The sequence below is a fragment of the Bos indicus genome, chromosome 8 (assembly GCF_029378745.1).
Source record: "Bos indicus isolate NIAB-ARS_2022 breed Sahiwal x Tharparkar chromosome 8, NIAB-ARS_B.indTharparkar_mat_pri_1.0, whole genome shotgun sequence".
NCBI lineage: Eukaryota > Metazoa > Chordata > Mammalia > Artiodactyla > Bovidae > Bos > Bos indicus.
In genome coordinates, this window is record NC_091767.1 from 65,929,119 (window position 1) to 65,951,455 (window position 22,337).

Below are 22,337 nucleotides of genomic sequence, written 5' to 3' on the forward strand. Positions count from 1 at the left end.
CCAGTGGTGGAGCTGAGAAAATGCTACTTCTACATATATCAGCCTGGGGTTCAATATAAAGTTGGGAAGTGGATGTTGTTGAGTTCTTCTTTGGAGTAGAGATGTGGTAAAAAAGGTTTACCTGATCTTGGCATAGCAATTGTTAACATTTGAAAGAAAAGATGATATAGGTCAAAGATTTTACTTTCATTGAACAAGATAAATAATGAAATGACCTTATGGTGGCATTTCATTCATTAGCCAAGAAGCAGCACCACAACCTCTGGAATATGCATACTTATTACGTTTGAGTCTTCTCTTTTATTATTTCCATTTGTTTATACCAAGGAAATCTTCCTGGTGGTGATGGTTCACAAACTTGATTACCAGTTTGGCTTGGTTTGATCTGTTTGTTAAACCTGGCCCAGCATTTTGCAAAGCTAAATAACTAGGCAGACACCATTCCTGGTTGATTTAAGGAGTCTTGCTCTTTGGTGGCATAAATACATCTGGCTGTTTGTATTAACTGCATTGGCAGATTAGGTGGGTTTGTCCCTGTACTTCAAGTGAGCATGAAAAAGAATCAACCTCTTTTTGTTCCCTGAGTTTATTATTATTAAATGGAGGTCTGTTGTGTGACATCTTTGATTTCTGAATAATAAAATTTTGTGAGATCGAAGAGTGCAGAATTTGAAGGTAGCCCACCCCAAAATAACTCTACGTTTTATGTTTTGATTATGGGTTCCAAAAAATTGGTGGAATTTAGATAGCCTTAACATTTGACAGTAGATTTCAAAAGAGACACATACACCTAAGAGACCTTACTCTTTGTTTTCAGAGCTTAAACTGGTCAGGTCCTTAGATGGGACAGCGTTTTCTGTTAAGATGCTGTGTTATCCTTAGGAATACCTTAAGTGGTTATGGCTTCCCTGGAGCACAGACCACCTGGGAAAATTGGTTAAGAATATCATGAAGAATCAATGGAAACAATTTTAAAAAGAGATATAGAGTTTTAAGCACAGAAACTTGGCCTTGTGACTCTAAAATGCTCAAGGTGGAAAGAGCTGGTAAAAGTCCTGGTTCATTGGAGGCTATAGGAGGTCCTAGGGCTCAGGTGGAGAGAAAGAGGAACCCTGCAGTTCAATTACCAAACCAAACTTGGGTCCACTTGCCCACATGCACTACAGCCAATCTACTGACATTGAGTTGTGGTGAAGGAAAGTAAAGCGTTAATTGCAGGGTGCCAAGCAAGGAGTCCTGGTAGGTAGTGCTTAAAGAGTGATTAATATTATATATATGGAATCTAAAAAGATGGTACTGATGAAATCATTTGCAGGGCAGCAGTGGAGACGGACATAGAGAACAGACTCATAGACACAGTGGGGGTGGGAGGAAGGAGAGGGTGGGATGTTTGGAGAGAGTAACTTGCAAACATATATTACCATATATAAAATAGATAGCCAATGAGAATTTGCTGTATGACTCAGAGAACTCAAACCATATTGATGTTTGGCAGAAACCAATACAATACTGTAAACCAATTATACTTCAATTAAAAATAAACATATATGTATTTTTAAAAAGACCTAAACTCCAAAATCACTGCAGATGGTGACTGCAGCCATGAAATTAAAAGATGCTTACTCCTTGGAAGGAAAGTTAGTACCAACCTAGATAGCATATTGAAAAGCAGAGACGTTACTTTGCCAACAAAGGTCCGTCTAGTCAAGGCTATGGTTTTTCCAGTGGTCATGTAGGGATGTGAGAGTTGGACTGTGAAGAAAGCTTGAGTGCTGAAGAATTGATGCTGTTGAACTGTGGTGTTGGAGAAGACTCTTGAGAGTCCCTTGGACTGCAAGGAGATCCAACCAGTCTATTCTAAAGGAGATCAGCCCTGGGATTTCTTTGGAAGGAATGATGTTAAAGCTGAAACTCCAGTACTTTGGCCACCTCATGGGAAGAGTTGCCTCATTGGAAAAGACTCTGATGCTGGGAGAGATTGGGGGCAGGAGGAGAAGGGGACGACAGAGGATGAGATGGCTAGATGGCATCACCAACTCGATGAATGTGAGTCTGAGTGAACTCCAGGAGTTGGTGATGGACAGGGAGGCCTGGCGTACTGCGATTCATGGGGTCGCAAAGAGTCAGACACGACTGAGAGACAGAACTGAACTGAAACTCCCCAATGGCTTTCAGGGGAAGATTTTTAAAGATAGGTAAGGAAAGGGGGTTTGTGAGGTATGTGATCAGCTCATGGACATTCTTCTGATTGGTTGGTGATGAGATAATCAGGAGTCAACATCATCAACTTCTGATTCCAACCCGTCTGGGATCTATGTGCTTATGGGCAGCATACAGTTAACTTCTTGCACCTAGTGGAGGTTTTTCTACTTTCAAAACAGCTCAAAGGACATGGCTCAAAATAATATCTATAGCCCTTGAGGAGGTACTAAAGGTCTTTCACTTTAATAGCTAAAGGTCTTTAACTTTAATAGCTAAACTTATTATTTTGCTTTATTTCTTTCTTTTTTTTTTTTTTTTTTGCATTTTTTCACTTCTATGATTAAATTTACTCTTTGGAACTCAGGGAAGGCCTAGGAAGCTAAAGTTTCTCTATAGATAGGAGACAAGTGGAGGGCATGGTGCAGGGGAGTCTCTTCCAGGAAGGTCCCATGTGATCCTGCTTGGTTTCACATGGTTTCTCTTTGAAGGCAGAGACAAAAGGAATTCTTTACAGATGACTTGTGATGCTCTTTCAGATTGTCATGAAACTTCAGGACAGAGATTGATGTACAGTTGTTAATGTACCAAGATTGGCAAGATGGCAGAGGTGAGAGGGAAGTAGATTCTATAATATGAGGCAGCTAGATTCATTTCATCTGAAGCCCACCCATCATTTTTTAAAGTACAGTAAACTCTGGGGCTTCCCCAGGGGCTTAGTGGTAAAGAATTCACTTGCAATCCAGGAGCCGCAGGAAATGCAGGCTTGATCTCTGGGTTGGGAAGATCCTTTGGAGAAGGAAATGGCAACCCACTCCAGTATTCTTGTCTGTAGAGTCCCATGGATAGAAGAGCCTACAGGGGCTACAGTCCATGGGGCCGCAAAGAGTCAGACATGACTGAAGCGACTTAGTATGAGCTCACGTACAATAAACTCTGGGTTTACCAGGTGGGAAGCCTGGGAAATAGTAAAGAATCCACCTGCCAAGCAGGAGATGTGGATTTAATCCCTGGGTCAGGAAGATCCCCTGAAGAAGGAAATGACAACCCACTCCAGTATTCTTGTCTGTAGAGTCCCATGGACAGAAGAGCCTACAGGGGCTACAGTCCACAGGGCCTCAAAGAGTCAGACATGACTGAAGTGACCTAGCATGCGCTCACATACAATAAACTCTGGGCCAAAGCCTTTGACTGTGTGGATCACAATAACCTGTGGAAAATTCTTCAAGAGATGGGAATACAGACCACCTGATCTGCCTCTTGAGAAATTTGTATGCAGGTCAGGAAGCAACAGTTAGAACTGGACATGGAACAACAAATAGGAAAAGGAGTTCATCAAGGCTGTATATTGTCACCCTGTTTATTTAACTTATATGCAGAGTACATCATGCAGTATTCCGTGCTGGACTGGAAGAAACACAAGCTGGAATTAAGATTGCCGGGAGAAATATCAATAACCTCAGATATGCAGATGACACCACCCTTATGGCAGAAAGTGAAGAGGAACTCAAAAGCCTCTTGATGAAAGTGAAAGTGGAGAGTGAAAAAGTTGGCTTAAAGTTCAACATTCAGAAAACGAAGATCATGGCATCCGGTCCCACCACTTCATGGGAAATAGATGGGAAACAGTGGAAACAGTGTCAGACTTTATTTTTCTGGGCTCCAAAATCACTGCAGATGGTGACTGCAGCCATGAAATTAAAAGACGCTTACTCCTTGGAAGGAAAGTTATGACCAACCTAGATGGCATATTCAAAAGCAGAGACATTACTTTGCCAACAAAGGTTCGTCTAGTCAAGGCTATGGTTTTTCCTGTGGTCATGTATGGATGTGAGAGTTGGACTGTGAAGAAGGCTGAGAGCCGAAGAATTGATGCTTTTGAACTGTGGTGTTGGAGAAGACTCTTGAGAGTCCCTTGGGCTGCAAGGAGATCCAACCAGTCCATTCTGAAGGAGATCAGCCCTGGGATTTCTTTGGAAAGAATGATGCTAAAGCTGAAACTCCAGTACTTTGGCCACCTCATGCGAAGAGTTGACTCATTGGAAAAGACCCTGATGCTGGGAAAGATTGAGGGCAGTAGGAGAAGGGGACGACAGAGGATGAGATGGCTGGATGGCATCACTGACTCGATGGATGTGAGTCTGAGTGAATCCGGGAGTTGGTGATGGACAGGGAGGCCTGGCGTGCTGCGATTCATGCGGTCACAAAGAGTCAGACATGACTGAGCGACTGATCTGATCTGATCTGATCTGACCAGGTGGGAAGCCTGGGAAATAGTAAAGAATCCACCTGCCAAGCAGGAGAAGTGGATTTAATCCCTGGGTCAGGAAGATCCCGTGAAGAAGGAAATGGCAATCCACTTCAGTATTCTTGCCTGGGAAATCCCATGGACAGTGGAACCTGGTGGGCTACAGTCCATGGGGTCGCAAAGAACCAGGTGCAACTAAGTGACTAAACAACAGAACAGTAAACACTATTAAAGAGAGGTCTGCCAGGATGACTGGAGAAGTTACAATGGAATGCACTTCCTGTGTGTTGGAGTTTGTGCTGTGTTTATGCAAGCTTTCTCACCTACATGTAGGTCTTTTTAAAATGAATAAGTCATTAGTAACATATCTGTAATTGATGTATATGTCTACAACAATACCATCCATTTTTTGGTTTCCCTACTTTCTGATATTTACATTAAAAAGAACACCATGAAAAAGAAGTCATACTGCTTATAACAAGTTTCTTTGCTCTCATGCTGACCCCTTCTAGCATGAAGCCAGATGCCCACAGTTGAGAAATCACACCTCTTATCTTGTGGCTGGTGGCATTGGTGTGTTTCCCCAAGCAGCTTCTAAATGCTGATAACTTGGGGCACCCTGACAAAGCGCAGTGAACACAGATCAAAATTTGAATCCCCATGATCTTGTCCTGGCCACAGTGGAGAATAGCTGTCCTGCCTGCATAGACTCTTCATTTCCTTAGGCTTGAGTTTTGCATTGATGGTTCAGCAGTGAAGAATCTACCTACAGTGCAGGAAATGCAGGTTCAATCCCTGGGTTGGGAAGATCCCCTGGAGGAGGGCATGCCAACCCACTCCAGTATTCTTGCCTGGGAAATCCCATGGACAGAGAAGCCCGGCAGGCTACAGTCTCTGGGGTTGCAAAGAGTCAGACATGTCTAAGTAACTAACATTTTTGCATTTATAAGTTAAAGGTTTTGAACTAGAACACTGGTCAGATCCCTCCCACCTCTCAAGTTTTAGGGTCTAGGATTCTTTTTGTACATCCTGCAAGCTGACATTGTGCTTGTTTGTGCTGAAAGTGAGGTTGTGTGTCTTGACTACTTGGAGATTAGGAAATGATTTAGGTGGGGGCTGAGCCACTTTCTAAAAGCAAGTCTTCGAAAGCAGCAGGTTTATAGCCAGTTTAATGGTGCCATTGAAGCTTAAACTACCCTACAAATAAGGAAAGTTTAGATGGTGATGACTAATCCAGGCATTGAAGAGAGATTGTCACATGCCTCAGAAATTAGCAGAGTTGCTCTAAAGCAGCCATGAATTTGCATACTAACAAAGTGAAGCATTGTTTGCCATTATGAGCCTGTGAGGTGAGAGCAGGAAGATGGTGTTATGCAGACACATTGATTCCTTTCTCTGTTTTCTCTCAGGGTTTTCCAGGAAACACAAATGCAGACAGTGTGGTACACTACAGACTCCAGCCTACCTTCGAAGCCAGATTCCTGCGCTTCCTCCCCTTAACCTGGAACCCCAAAGGCAGGATTGGGATGCGGATTGAAGTGTATGGATGTGCCTACAGTAAGTGGTGTTTATTCCTCAAATGAAGGTTTTGGTGGAGTGTTGTGTTCTAAACACTAAATTGAAAACGGAACTTGACTTTTCAGCTTTTTAAATATCTGTGCAGGCAAAGCTGATTTTATGGAAAGTCTTAATAATATTACAGTTATTTTAAGGTTGAATTCGGAGGAGGACCCGAAATGAGCTTTAAAATCTTAGATTGTCAGAGGTTAGCCGAATACCTGTTATATAGCAGGCACTTCATAAAATAAACAAAGCTCAAATCAAGAGCAGTTGTATTTATTGTGATTGATGGAATGATCCTCCTGTGGGAAAACAGGTAAGAACAGATGTCCCCATGTTCCCTGGTCCCCATGGTGACTCACTTTTCTCTCTACTTGCGTCGCTGTGGAAACTTCTTTTGAACATCATTTATGTTTTATGTCTTCCGGCTTTTCCCCGCTGACAATAAAAATAAAGATGCTGGCAGTCAATTTGAGCATAAAGACAAGCGTAAAAGCATTCCATGAAATACATGGGGGATCAAATCCACAGCTGCCATTTTGAAGGTCTAGAATATTCTGGTATTTTGTAAATGAACACAAAAATGAAAAAATTAATTTAAAATATAATCTTCTAGAAAACTGGAAGAGTGACCTGAAGAATAAGTTGGTTGGGAACATCTTAGAGTTTTTGTCACACTTCATTCTGTCCCTGATCAAAGTATTAACTTTGTAGAGAAGTGTAACCATAAGATATACCATACACAGGATATTTAATATGTCAAATCCTACCCCCTGCAACATTTTCTCATTGAACTCCCACTCTAACCAAATGAATTCAGTATAGTAGTAACCTCACTGCTTCAGAAAAGAAAGAAACCAAACCTTTGAGAAATTAGATATTTGCAAGAGCTATTACATATTGGATCTAAGATTTTCTTTTTTCCTCATTTTGTATTCACGACTACCATTCTATTCAGACACTGATTTCTTTATTCCCTCACTGGTCATATGTGAATTTATCTGCAGAGAACTGGGTTGTATGTGGAGGATGATTTTGAGATTATTTATTTCTTTGTCAGGAGTTTATGAGAAGTCATAAAATTATACAAAGCAAATATATTGTAACATGATGATGGGGCATGGGGAATAGAGGGGTTGGGTTGGAAAAGGAAACTTTTTCAAAACAATTCAGTTTTCAAAATAAAGGTCATGGGCAGTGAGACGGGGGTAGGGATGGTGCTTGTTAGACAAAACAACATATGTAAACTGGGGGAGTAGGAATTCAGTGTTCCTGTGGTGCAGGGATGGGCGTGGGCGTGAGTTGTTGAACAGCGGAGGTGTCAGTTCCACTTTGATAACCCCCATAGACAATGGGTGGTTCTGGAGCTGAGGCTCACCCAAGCCACCCATCCCACATTCAAGGGTCACCTTCAGCCTCTGTTTCATACCCCTTCCTAATGGCATGTTCTACTCTGGCTCTGCTTCCTAACCCCACCTCAGCTCTCTAGTGTTTATGAGTCCGTGGACCATTCAGCATAGATGGTGCTGGGTTGCCATCAACCTATTTTCCCTCTTTCGTATTTCCTTCCATCCTTTTGGTTCTGGGGTCTGTCAGTGTGCTCACTGCTGTGATGGCTAGGATGCCTGATATTTAGACTTTCTCTTTGATCCCATGAAATTAATGTCTCCTTCTCCCATTACTCTGGAAGCAACTTCAGGTTTACTGACTTCAAAGCAGAACATGCTCTTTGATGGGGATTTGCTGTTAGCTTGATGTTCTTGGTGAAGAGATACTACTCCAGTTTCTTGGGTTAGAGGTCAGTACCAGGAAGATCAAAGCTGAGTGTCTGGTGCCTGGAAGGGCCAGTTGACTGTACAGCTGTCACAGAACCTGCGTGCATCCTAAATTCAGCAAACATGAACTGTTGGGCATAAGGGACTCCTAGCATAAAAATGCAAACAGGAAATAATCATCACTTGTAAAACAACACAAAGTATATTTCTCAATATTAGTGGCTCTGTTTTGTCTTCATTCTTATTATTAATAATGACTGAAGTGTAGCACTTTGCATTTTTATTTTTGGTAGTAATTTAATCTGATTTGGTTTATAGCTCAAAGTGATAATTATTATCTTTTTTTCATGTGTACTTCCTCTGCCCTGTTGTTAGTGAGAGAATGTCTAGATTGCTTATCTCTTTTTAGTGTCATCTTTTTACATTCCATTTACAATGATATTTACTATTCCTATAAACACTGCATATCTTCATGGGTTCTTGGGTTGGCATATATATTTTCACTAACTGAAAAGCCTTTCCCCCATTTCTAGAGTAAAAGTGGAAAGTGTCGGGTCTTCTTAGAGTCCCTACTGACCTACACACCAAGGCCAGGATCTAGCATGAGACTCTTCACTTTCCCCTGCCCCTCGCCTCTCTAGCATTCCCATCCATGCAAAGTTAACATTTCTTATGGACTTGTTCTAGGCTATATATTCTACTCAAAATTGTTCTCTGAGCTTTCATCCCATTTCGTAAGTTTTCAGCAACATTTACATACAGTCTGATCAATTCCAACTTGACATCCTTGACACAGGTCTATGAAGCCCCCGACATCTGCTCAGTTGCTTCAGTCATGTCTGACTCTGTGCAACCCCATAGACTGCCGCCCACCAGGATCCCCCGTCCCTGGGATTCTCCAGGCAAGAACACTGGAGTGGGTTGCCATTTCCTTCTCCAATGCATGAAAGTGAAAAGTGAAAGTGAAATCGCTCAGTCGTGTCCAGCTCCTAGCGACCCCATGGACTGTAGCCCACCAGGCTCCTTCATCCATGGGAGTTTCCAGGCAAGAGTACTGAAGTGGGGTGCCATTGCCTTCTCCACAGACATCTAGATAATTCTCGGCAGTTTCACCATCATTTCTTTAATGAGGTTTTTTAGTCATCTTTTGATTCTTTTCTGCCATTTACTTTGACTCCACATGTTCATATTCAGTGTCATTCTCAAGTGTTCCCTCGTCATATTGTGTTGTATTAGCCCCACAGTTGTAATGAAATTTTATATTCATCACTGTGTTTATTGTTGGAGTGAGAGAGGGAAGAAAGGAAGAGAGGAGAGGAGGGGAGAAGAAATGAGGGACATAGTTCATGAATTCAGAAATGTAGACTAGATAGGCACAGAATGGGGACCCCCATCGGGGTCTACAGTCATCCAAGTGGCACTTCCGTCCTGTGTCAAATCATGCATTGAAAATCAAATGGGTTAAGAGGGAAGAGAAGAAGGGACTAGAACATGTACTTGCCTGTTTTAAAACCTTGTGTTTATTTTACTTAAAAAAAATACATTGATTATTGCAGTGAAAAATGTTCTTTGTAACAACCGCACCATATGTCAATGTTTATAAACCTGTTCCTAATGTTTTATAAAAATAAAGAATGTTTATTTTGTAATATTTAGGGAGAGCGTTGAGAGAAAAGTCTGCATGTGGAACTTCCTTCTGTTAAGCACTGATTCTACTCGAAGTAGATTTTAGTTTCGAAAATGCATTAATAGGAATAGAGGAACATAGGATGAAAGGATAAGTAGTCACCATGACAAATAAAAACTCCAGAAGTTAATAATGATCTTTAGTCATATGAGGGAATGCTGATCTGTATTATCCATTACAATTATGGAAAAAGAAAATATTCAAACTAGATTAGAAAAAGTATTAGTTCAATACATGTTTACAAAACTTTTACCCCATGCAAGCCACCCTGCTGAATAAAGTGAATAAGGCACAATCTCTGTCCCCTAGATACTAAGGAGTGAGTAGAGGTGAAGGGAAATGCCTATTCTTTGTAGATCAAATAAATTTGGGCATGGATTTCTCATTCTCAATTTGTGTCCAAGTATAAAGATTCCCTGGAGAAGGGAAAGGCTACCCACTCCAGTATTCTGGCCTAGAGAATTCCATGGACTGCATAGCCCATGGGGTCTCAAAGAGTCAGACATGACTGAGCGACTTTCACTTCACATAAATAGAAGATGGGGCTTCCCTATTGGCTTAGTGGTAAAGAATCTGCCTGCAATGCCAGAGATGCAGGTTTGATCTTTGAATCAGGAAGGGCCCCTGGAGAAGGAAATGGCAACCCACTCTAGTATTCTTGCCTGGAGAATCCCATGGACAGAGGAAGCAGGAGAGCTACAGTCCATTGGGTGGCAAAGAGTCAGAGATGACTGAAGTGACTTACTACTAACAATAATGATGTAGCCCATGCCCACTGTGGACTAGACATGTTTCAGACATTGCTGTACATACTGTATAGATAAGTTTTTTAGTAACAATATACTTAGTGTTGTGTGGGAGAGACTTCTTTATCCTTTTACAGGTGAGGAAACTGAGGCACAGAGAGGTTGAGTAAGTTTTCCACTATGGAACCAATATTCAAATCCTTACAGGACAACTTCACAGATTCTTTCTCTGAGCAACTGTTCTGTGTTATGAAGGGCTGTTTGTGGGACCAGATCCAGAGGCTCTAAATATATCAGCACTAACTTATTTTCCCTCCTGATAAAATGGCAAGCATGTGGGGTTTTCTTTAATAATATTGTTACTGATGCATTTATCAAAATATAGCCTTAGTTAACAAAGCAAATGTTTATAACATGTGACATTGGAAAAACACTTCCTATTTTCAGCTAAATATCACATTTCCCCTACTCTTTTTGGAATGTAGGTTCTGTACTCTTACAATAGAGGAAACTATTGCTTTCTATTTCAACACATAATGAGTGACTTCTGTGTCAAGTACCCCAACTGTTTAAATAATTGAATTGCATACAAAAGCATTTTATAAATATGAGGATTTCTTGTAAAAGTTAAGTATGATGCCAATTGGTAATTTAATGCACTATTTTGGTGTTTTCATTCAAATAAATATAGTGGATTATTTGTATTAGTTGTGGGCATATAATATTTGATTTGCTTTTATAGGAGTACAATAGCAAAAATTTTATGCTTAGGGGACTGGTGGAAACGAGTTCATCTTGGCATTCATTACCAGTAAGCCCTGAGACATGAAAGTTGGCTTCTGCAGGTCATGGCATGATTGATGATTTGAAGCTAAAGGGAGCCTGTACTTAGTGGAGATTAAACTCAAGGAGGATCACAAAGTGTTCTCCCCCATTCATATTGGGAGAGGTCATTGCTGCTGACTTACTGAACAAAATACTCTCTATCCCAAAATATGACTATCTTAAAATTTTTTACATTTAGCTTTTACGAATCATGTTTCAGTATTTAGTGCTAAATTTTAAAATATACATATATATTGACTTGCCAATTTGTTTTCAAATATTCAGATTAATTTTTGAACACTTGGTGGTGAATGATATTTTATAAAATAGATTCTGTTCAATGAGGCTTATTATAACTGAGTTTCCAATCTAAATATTCTATGTGATCATGTGTATTCTTATTTGTTGTGTGGGCTTACCTGGAGGGCTTCTTGGTTAACACTGCAGCCCAGTTTTTGAATCATGGTTGGCGACTTTCCAATGCCTATGTGTAAATTTTGTATAAAGAGTATTTATTGTGTGATAGTTTGATACCTAGATGATCTTGATTCTTTGCATTCTTTCTTTCCAAACACTTTCACCAGAGAAGTCTTTGTTTCTCCTATCTCCATCCTGAGCTCTAAAACATTTCCTTGTCACTGTAGTTTCCTAGCAACCCACAGTAAGACATTAGATATTACAGGTGCGATCTGTTTTTTCCTGATAGTAGAAATGAGAAAGTGAGGGAAGAACTGTCAGTTCCAGGAGGGCTGGGCCATATCTGTCCTCTCCTGTTTTGTCTCAGCATCCAGGAGAGTTTGTAATACTTGCATCAATATCAACTGAAAATAAAGCTGTGCTTGTGGAATGGATGGAAATTAGTTTGAGGTTGGGGGATAGGGAAGATGGAAAGAAGTGTTTTTTTAATAAAAAAATTTCGTTATACCAAAGCAAAATCCTGGGCAAAGTAGAATTTGAAGCTATGGAAGACTGTGTATAGAAACCAGTCTTTTATATTATACGCAGAAATATATAGCCAGGAGAAGAAATATTGACCTATTCTTTACCTCATAAAATATATATTCGAAAATAGAGTATATTGAATTATGTAATAGGAAAGTCCACAAAAATAATGACATTTGTGATTTCCTATAAAAATAGGATTTTTGATTTTTCAATCATAGAAAAGTCACAAAATGTCTGGTTGTGAGTTCATTCTTACTGCTTGACCATCAGGAGCCAGGTCCAGAAATAATCGCTAAGTGGTTCTGCTGAGTGGGGATGGCAAACTTCTGTAAAGGATCAGCCAGCAAATGTTTTTTGGCTTTGCAGGTTCTTATACTCTCTGCCAACTGTTCTCTGTTTTCAAGCTTGATTCTTTTTAAATAAATCTTGAAAAATTAGCTCGTGGGACTGTACAATAACAGGCTGCAGCGTGATGTGGATGGTGTCAGATGAAGGGAAGTTTAAAAGTCTGGATTTCTAAAAGCAATTTTTGAATTTTATCTCTATAGTAACCTCTTCAATTGAGCTCAAGTTATCATCATTTAAGATTTTAGTTAAACTGTTACAAGATACATGATTTTTAAGTGGTTACATATCTGTATTATAATTTAGTCACTTTAGGCTTAAAAAAATCTGTCAAAATACATGTTGAATCTGCCTCATAAAATATAATTTGATGACTCACATGTGGTTAATTGTTCTAGAAACTAGTGTTAGTGATCACGTTAGAAAGAGAGTCAAAACATTAGGATAAAAGAATTTTTTTTAAGCCATGTTTTTGTGTTTCTATCACATAATACATTTTTCATGACTCCATTTTGCCTGAGGAGAATATTCTGGGAAATATAATTTAGGTGATTTGGAGCAGTGGTTCTCAAAATATAGGCATAGATCAGCAGCATCAATATCACAGGGGACTTTTTAGAAACCCAGATACTCAGGGCCGCCCCCCTCACACATACACACACCTGGTCAGTCAGAAACCCTGAGATGGGACCCAGCAGTCTGTGTTTAACAAACACTCCAAGAGATTCTGATCCCTAGAATATGAGTATTACTATTACAAAGCAATACGGCAAGAGGGAAGATGAGGAAAAAAATAATTCAATCAAAATAATCCTGGGAAAATCACTTACAGAAAAAAAATTTATCGACTGACTGCAAAAATAAGCATTGCCTTTCAGTGACACATAAACTATACTGCAAAAATGTGAAAGCATTTAAATTCTTTACTGTCAAGTTTTCATTAGTTTATTATTATCTTATACTCTAAGGGACACATTTGAATTTAACAGAGTTATGTTTTTATTAATCATGTCTATTTAATTATGCAACAAAGAACAATTGTTTGATTATATGGCTTAGAGACAGAGTTAAGAGTTTATATATTTTACATTTTATATGTGAATCTAAGAGAAGAGGTGGCAAGAATACACAGAAGAACTATACAAGAAAGATCTTCATGACCCAGATAACCACAATGGTGTGATCACTCACCTAATAGCCAGATATCCTGAAATGTGAAGCCAAGTGGGCCTTAGAAAGCATCACTACGAACAAAGCTAGTGGAGGTGATTCCAGTAGAGCTATTTCAAATCCTAAAAGATGATGCTGTGAAAGTGTTGCACTCAATATGCCAGCAAATATGGAAAACTCAGCAGTGGCCACAGGACTGGAAAAGGTCAGTTTTCATTCCAATCCCGAAGAAAGGCAATGTCGAAGAATGCTCAAACTACCACACAATTGCACTCATCCCACATGCTAGTAAAGTAAGGCTCAAAATTCTCCAAGCCAGGCTTCAACAGTATGTGAACTGTGAATTTCCACATGTTCAAACTGGATTTAGAAAAGGCAGAGGAACCAGAGATCAAATTGCCAACATCCACTGAATCATTGAAAAAGCAAGAGAGTTCCAGAAAAACAGCTACTTCTGCTTTATTAACTATGCCAAAGCCTTTGATGGCGTGTATCACAACAAACTGGAAAATTCTGAAAGAGATGGGAATACCAGACCACCTGACCTGCCTCCAGAGAAATCTGCATGCAGGTCAGGGAGCAACAATTAGAACTGGATATGGAACAACAGTCTGGTTCCAAATTGGGATAGGAGTACATTAAGGCTGTATATTGTCACCCTGCTTATTTAACTTATATTCAGAACATCATACGAAATATCAGACTGGATAAAGCACAAGCTAGAATCAAGATTGCCAGGAGAAATATCAATAACCTCAGATATGCAGATGACACCACCCTTACGGCAGAAAGCGAAGAAGAACTAAAGAGCCTCTTGATGAAAGGGAAAGAGGAGAGTGAAAAAGTTGGCTTAAAACTCAACATTCAGAAAACTAAGATCATGGCATCTGGGCCCATAACTTCATGACAAATAGTTGGGGAAACAATGGAAATGGTGAGAGTCTTTATTATTTGGGGCTCCAAAATCACTGCAGATGGTGACTGCAGCCATGAAATTAAAAGACACTTGCTCCTTGGAAGAAAAGCTATGATCAACCTAGATATCGTATTAAAAAGCAGAGACATTACTTGTCCAACAAAGGTCTGTCTAGTCAAGGCTTTTTTTTTTTTCCAGTAGTCATGTATGGATGTGAGAGTTGGACTATAAAGAAAGCTGAGTGCTGATGAATTGATGCTTTGAATTGTGTTGGAGAAGACTCTTGAGAGTCCCTTGGACTGCAAGGAGATCCAACCAGTCCATCCTAAATGAAATCAGTCCTGAATATTCATTGGAAGGACTGATGCTGAAGCTGAAACTCCAATACTTTGGCCACCTGATACGAAGAGCTGACTCATCTGAAAAGACCCTGATGCTGGGAAAGATTGAAGGTGGGAGGAGAAGGGGATGACAGAGGGTAAGATAGTTGGATGGCATCCCTGAATTGATGGACATGAGTTTTGAATAGGCTCTGGGAGTTGGTGATGGACAATGAAGCCTGGCATGGTGCAGTCCATGGGATTGCAAAAAGTCGGTTCAGTTCCGTTGACTGAGCGACTGAACTGGACTGACTGACATGAATCAAACTTCTGCATTTTTCAAAAGGTACCTGCATAAAATGGATGATTCTTTTTAAGTTGTGAATATAAAGGGTTTTCTGGAAATAGTTAAAGTGAAGTGAAGTTGCTCAGTCATGTCCGACCCTTTGCGACCCCATGGACTGTAGCCCACCAGGCTCCTCCATCTATGGAATTTTCCAGGCAAGAGTACTGGAGTGGGTTGCCATTTCCTTCTCCAGGGGATCTTCGAACCTGGGTCTCCCGCATTGCAGGCAGATGCTTTACTGTTTGAGCCACCAGGGAAGCCCACAGATTGAAAGAAATGAAAGTTGCTCAGTCATGTTGGATTCTTTGCGACCCCATGTGCTATACAGTCCAGGAATTCTCCAGGCCAGAATACTGGAGTGGGTAGCCTCTCCCTTCTCCAGGGGATCTTCCCAACCCAGGCATCAAACCCAGGTCTCCTGCAATGAAGGCAGATTCTTTTCCAGCGGAGCCACAAGGGAAGCCCTGGAAATAGTTAACCTGAATGAAATGCAGGTCCATGTACACATTAGACACAGAGTACGTGGCAAAACAATCTTCCTAGTGTGCTTAAGGTACAACACAAAATAGCTGTGCCCTTGTGCTGTCACTGGACCAAAATGTCGGAATAAAAATACATCCCTGTTTACTGAGAACCCTTTAATATGGTCTGCAGTAGTATTTAGTATATCTGGTATCTTTATGTGTGTCTTTTATGGCCAGACAAAAATATATTAAAGTGACTGCTTATGTGAGAATTGTTAAAAGTCAGTTTCTGGTTCAGAAATAATTAAGCCCTTTACATTGAATGACACTATTAGTAATTTCTTACCAGTCTGTGAGAACTAGTATAGCTTTTCAGAAAAACAGAAATGTTGAATGATTATTAAATGTACAGGGAGATTTTATTCAGGGGAAACTGACTTTAACTTTTTTTCCTGATCTTTGTTATTTACAGGATGGAAATAGGCCAGTAAAAGATAGGAGAAATTGAAATTAACCAACATTTCTAGATGATACATTTTGGGGAAGATGGAAGAAAAGGCAAATAGTGGAGTTTAGATATGTCAAATATGTTAGATACTCTAAACAAGACAGAGATATGCTATGTGTGTATATCTGTGTGCTGACTTACACATTTCAACGCACTGATAAGACTGTATTATAATTAGACCACATTAATGTCTTCCATTGTAGGATCCGAGATGGTTCATTTTGATGGGAAGAGTTCTTTGCTGTACACATTTAATCATAAATCCATGAATCCAATCAAAGAAGTTATTTCTCTGAAATTTAAAACCAGAGAGAACAATGGGATTCTACTCCACAGAGAAGGACCAAATGACAAACACATCACCCTGGAGTTAGTTAAAGGAAAACTCATCTTATTCCTTAATTCAGGTAAAAAAAAAAAAAAAAAGTGTTTTGGGGAAATACTATTTAGATGAAAGTATCCTTTGTGATGGATTTTGCTTCGCAGTTAAGTAGTTAATTTAAAACCAGAGTACTTTTGGATGTGAGGGTGATCTGGCTTGGCTAGAAAGGTGTTCCCTTCCTCCCTCACAGCTCCATGTGTGTTCCTCCCAAAGCTGCGCACTTGGTTGAAGAGGACCACCTTCTCCTCTAGAGGAGGGCCATTCTTTGGTCAAGGGTATATGCGTAGCTTTGCTTCTCTGCTAGAACCTCAAAACAAGCTCTCAAGGTCCATTTGCAGGAGAACGTAGGGTCGTCAAGCTTCCAAGACTCCAGACACATCCAAATGAGGCATTCCATGTGGCAGTCTGCCTTTCTTTAAAAAACAAAACAAACATACAACAAAAAAGAACACTTTTGTGAAAAAAAGTAGACCCTATAAATAATTATTCTGAAGACCAAAACTGTCCAGACAAATGGACACGTGGTCACCTACAGAGCTATACTAAGAACAGCATGTGTGCTCTTCAGTATGCTTTTATGTAAAAAGTTTTATTTCTTGATAATCATGTAAGATCAGTAGTAGATGCTCAATAAATAACCTGATAATATCATGATGACAAGGGTGGCTTATCGGAAACTTTTGAAGTAGTCCTATGGATGAGGACCTAGGAAGAAAATATTTTCAAGAAAATTGAAAATTCAGTACATAATAATAATAAAACAAGTTAGATAGAAGATGCTACTCAATATCAAAGAAGACTGTATTTAAGATTAAGATAAAAGCAGCTCGCCAGTTCTTGGGATAAAAGAATGTAAGGAAAGTGTAACTGATGTGAAAAATGCTAAACCTGAAAACACTGAAGAAATCATGGTATTGAGCTGGATGGAACGGTGCATTTACACTTCCTCTCTTTTCAGGTCATGCTGACTTGCCCTCGCCTGATGCTCTCATGCTGGGCAGTCTGCTGGACGATGAACACTGGCATTCTGTTCTCATTGAGCTCCTCAGTACAGATGTCAACTTCACTGTGGATACACACACTCATCATTTTCGGGCAAAAGGAGAGTCCAGCTATGTGGATCTCGATTATAAGGTGTGAAATGACCTTTTAAGTATTACAGATTTTATCATTTGATTGCAGCGTAATCTTCTAGAGAAAATACTACTACGTTGAAAAGTTCCCTTTCCTAATAATTCAGAACTCTGATAAAATATTTCCTATGTGTGGTAACTTCACACTGGAAGATACATGCTCAAGCTATTGAGACATTTTATTCCTTACAGATGTTAGTCTTCACGTGAGAGTAAATAGTTGTTAAATTTAGGAAATCCATACATGAAGAGCTACCAGTTCAACAAAGAATATTTTTAAATGCATTTGTTCACACAGTTCTGTATTCCATCTGGCGTTTGGCTGTGAATATTACCTTGGAGATTTCTTTGTTTTAGGGCAATCCTAAACAGAATTAGCTACCTAGGATAATTTAGAGAAGTAATCCACATATATTCCAATCTGAATTTTTTAAGTAACAAGAAAGCCAAATGCACAGATCTCAGAATACTGTTTCTTGGGGTTTTTAAACACTGGATGATATTTGCAGCATGTTGCCCACGTGTGTCTAATATACACTGAAATGCATTGTTTGTTCTGCCAGTTCTGCTGAGCACATCTGTCAGCAAACCAGGTTTCAGCATTCACTTGGTATGAGTGGCCTCAGCAGCAGAGACCAGCTGGAGATTCTGGTCTTAAATGATATTATTAGTGGCTTTGTAATTCTCATCTCTCAGAGTTGTGGCAAAGAGCAGGATCCCACAGTCTAGTTTATAAAGTCGAATATCATCACAGTAGGCTGCCTTGTCACAAAAATCGAAATTTACGATGGGCATAAAGATGCAATATTCCCCATCAACAAAAATAACAGAACTATATGAGTAGCAGCAAATTATGAGAAGGATATTTAATATATTTATCTCAGTGTAATAAATAAAGCATTGGTAAATACATATAAAACCTCCTTTGAAATTAGCATTATAATATAAAATAATGCCAAGCAGATTTGAGACAATTACCATTATACCCAATAATCATACATGTTTAGTCAGGTAATCAGAAAATCATTAAACAATGTTATTTATGTCATTTTTTTCTTTCTAAGATCAGCTTCGGAGGGATTCCTGGTCATGGAAAATCAGTGGCATTCCCACATAAAAACTTTCATGGCTGTTTTGAAAATCTCTATTATAATGGAGTGGATATCATTGATTTGTCCAAGAAACACAAGCCACAGGTCCTCATCATGGTAAGAAAGTCTATACGCAAGTTCAAGAGAAAAGGGAACTGCAGTTTGATTGATTCAGCTTTAAAATATACCTCTTCTGAAGGCAGGGAAGGTACAAATCACGTGAATCGTTATCCTTAGATATCCTTGGGGAATTGGTTCCAGGATCCCCGAATTGGAGCAATGGATGCTCAAGTCCCTTGTATAAAATGGCACAGTATTTGCATATAACCTAGTCATATCCTCCCATATACTTTAAATCGACTCTAGAATATGTATAGTACCTAACACGATGTAAATGATATGTAAATAGTTGTAAATACAATGCAATTGTTATGTGAGTAGTTGCTGGTGCTGGTCAAGTTCAAGTTCTGCTCTTTGGAATTTTCTGAAATTTTTCTTTCTAAGTATTTTCCCGGTTGGTTGGTTGTATATGAGGATGCAGAACCTGGGTATACAGAAAGCCTACTGTACTTTTTTTAGTTTATGTGTGGTTTCATTTTTATGTGTTCGTGGAAATAGATGAATAGTTTCACAAAAATGTTAAAGTGCAATCATATTAAGGCATTTTAATGCAGTGTTTTTGTTTTCAATTGGTTTCTTCCTTCTTTCTCCATATTCTCCACATGGCTACAGTCGCTCTGTCAAGCTGGGATGTTACAAAGCTAATATTTGTCCTTCCTTGTTTGGTCTATAGTAATGGAATCCTCTATAGATAGATAGACTCATACTCACACATGTATTTATGAATCTGTATGCTTCCACATTTGACATTGTTTACAAAAAAATCATTTTATAAAAGTTTTTCTCCATCTAGATTTTTTGATTCAACAATACCTTGTAAGAATTCTTTTCCATTATCAGGAGTAGTTCTACATTAGAATGTCCACATCACTATCCATTAGGAAAACGTACCATTATTTATCTAGTCATTTCCTACTCAGGGCATTGCTTTATCTCAACTTTTTTACCACTATAAGCTGACAGTTGCACATGTGTGCTCAGTACAGGGGCTTCCCTTTTGATAGGATAAAATTCCAGAAGTAGAATTTCTTGGTCACAAATTTTATACAGTTTTACATTTTAATAAACGTTGTTGGATGGCCTTCCAAAAAGCTATAATATGACATTTTCCACCAGCAATGTATGTTAGAGCCTTCCATCCCATCTCAGGCAACCCTCATATACCCCTGCCAGCTCAAGGAACATGAACTAATATCTCTTTGTTACTTTGTGTTTATGGGACTACTGGTGAATTAAATAATCTTCTCACCTGTTTTTTTGTCCATTTGGACTTGTTTTTCCGATCATTGTTCACTCTTATTCTTTTGCCTAATTTTTATTTTATTTCTTTAATTTTTGGTCAATTTACAAGACAGTTTTATATTTGATAGATAACCCTCTGTCATTCATGGTCCATATATTTTTTCAGATTTATCAATCTTATATTAAATATTACATAATATGTTGAGTTTATAAATATTTTCACTTATATGTGGTCATTAGGTCTGTATATTTCTTTATAGCTTTGGAATGTCTCTAAAACCCTATAATATATACATGGTCTCATGGGTTTTCCTGTAAGAATTTTTAATTGGTTTTATTTAGTTTTTAAATAAAAAAAAACCTAAATCTTTGATATTTATTCTTTATGTGATATAGGATTAATTTTTGTATTCTACCTGATAGATATCCATTTGGTCCTACACTATTTAATAACTAACCCACACTTTATCCCACATAGTTGAGTTTCCTTACATACTAAGTTTTACCAGGTGGCTCATTGGTAAAGAATCCACCTGCCAATGCAGGAAATGTAGGGGATGAAGGTTTGATAGCTGGTTTGGGAAGATACCCTGGCAGGGGGAAATGGCAATACACTCTGGTGTTCTTGCCTAAAAATATCCCATGGACAGAGAAGCCTGGCCAGCTAAGTTCATGGGGTTGAGAAGAACTGGACATGACTGAGCACACATACTGGAGAAGGCAATGGCACCCCACTCCAGTACTCTTGCCTGGAATATCCCATGGATGGAGGAGCCTGGTAGGCTGCAGTCCATGGGGTCGCTAAGGGTCGGACACGACTGAGCAACTTCACTTTCACTTTTCACTTACATGCATTGGAGAAGGAAATGGCAACACACTCCAGTATTCTTGCCTGGAGAATCCCAGGGATGGGGGAGCCTGGTGGGCTGCCGTCTATGGGGTCACACAGAGTTGGACATGACTGAAGTGACTTAGCAGCAGCAGAGCACACATACATGCTAGCTTTATTAATATGTAACTATATAATGTATATTGTATATTATATATATGTATTATAGCTATATATTATATATTAATATATAACTAATATATTCTCAGATGTTTTTGTGAGTTCCTTATTCTGTCCCACTGCTGTGTCTATTCCTATACCAATAACACACGGATCTGCTTACAGTAACTTCATAGTATGCTTTGCTATCTGGTAAGTTAAGTTCTGTCTCACTGGCTTTTTATTTGTATTATTTTTTTTGGAGAGGAAGAGTAATGTTTGGGTATGTACTCTGCTATCTGAAATCTATAGAAAAGTTTTTAATTTCAGACAAAATTCATGTAGAAGGTTTAATTGGAATTATATTGACCCCATTCCGTCCAAGCACTGTGATTAAAAATAGTTTGTTCCTGGAGCAGTAGACATATCATAAGGATTAAAAATGTCTTTAAAAACAGAATTATATACAAATAAAAACAGCCTGCTAGACAGATCAGATCTTAGGCTGGGTGATAGCCTTGGGTGATTTGGTTTGTAAGAACTTCAGAGAAGAGACCAGCCTACCTGTGGCAGGACCAGCCTGGCCACATTCTTTTCTTCAGACATGCAAAAGCACATGCCCTACCTATAGTAAGATGTAGCTATCACCTGAGTGACACACTTATAATCACATTTACATAATCAAGACAAGTACAAGAAAGTTCTTGGAGTAAGTTATCCTTTGTGCTAGCCTTCACATTGGAGAAAAACATCTAGCACCTCAAGAGAGGAAAATTGTCTATGTTGTATCCCACACCCAGCATTGTTGCTATTGTTGTTCAGTCACTCAGTCGAGTCTCTTTAGGACCCCATGGACTGCAGCATGCCAGGCTTCCCTGTCCTTCACTATCTCCCACAGTTTGCTCAGATTCATGTCCATTGAGTCTATACGGCCTTCCAGCCATTTCTCATCCTCTGTCGCCCACTTCTCCTTCTGCCCTCAGCATCAGGGTCTTTTCCAATGAGTTGGCTCTTCACATCAGGGGGCCAAAGTATAGGTGTTTCATCGTCAGTCCTTCCAGTGAATATTCAGGGTTGATTTCCTTTAGGATTGACTGGTTTGATCTCCTTGCTGTCCAAGGGACTTTTAAGAGTCTTCTCAAGCCCTGTTCAAAAGCATCAATTCTTTGATGCTCAGCCTTCTTTATGGTCCAGCTCTCATACTGGTACGTGACTACTGGAAAGACCGTAGTTTGGACACCCAGCATTAAGTCTGGGAAAGATTTGGCTCAGGATTCCTTTGCAAATGCTTGGTAATGGAGATAGACAGTTCCTCAGAAACTCAGAA

The 22,337-nt window shown here is 39.3% G+C and overlaps 1 protein-coding gene across 2 annotated transcripts in view; it reads left to right on the forward strand.

Moving 5' to 3' along the window:
- The window catches only part of LOC109562531 (contactin-associated protein-like 3), a 235,445-nt gene that overhangs the window by 112,001 nt on the left and 101,107 nt on the right, over nt 1-22,337 (forward strand). For both annotated transcript variants that reach the window (XM_070794848.1, XM_070794849.1), the window contains exons 4-7: nt 5,857-6,004; nt 16,258-16,461; nt 17,395-17,570; nt 18,634-18,777. In XM_070794848.1, coding sequence (XP_070650949.1) covers nt 5,857-6,004; nt 16,258-16,461; nt 17,395-17,570; nt 18,634-18,777 — 672 coding nt within the window. The remainder of the gene's footprint in view (nt 1-5,856; nt 6,005-16,257; nt 16,462-17,394; nt 17,571-18,633; nt 18,778-22,337) is intronic.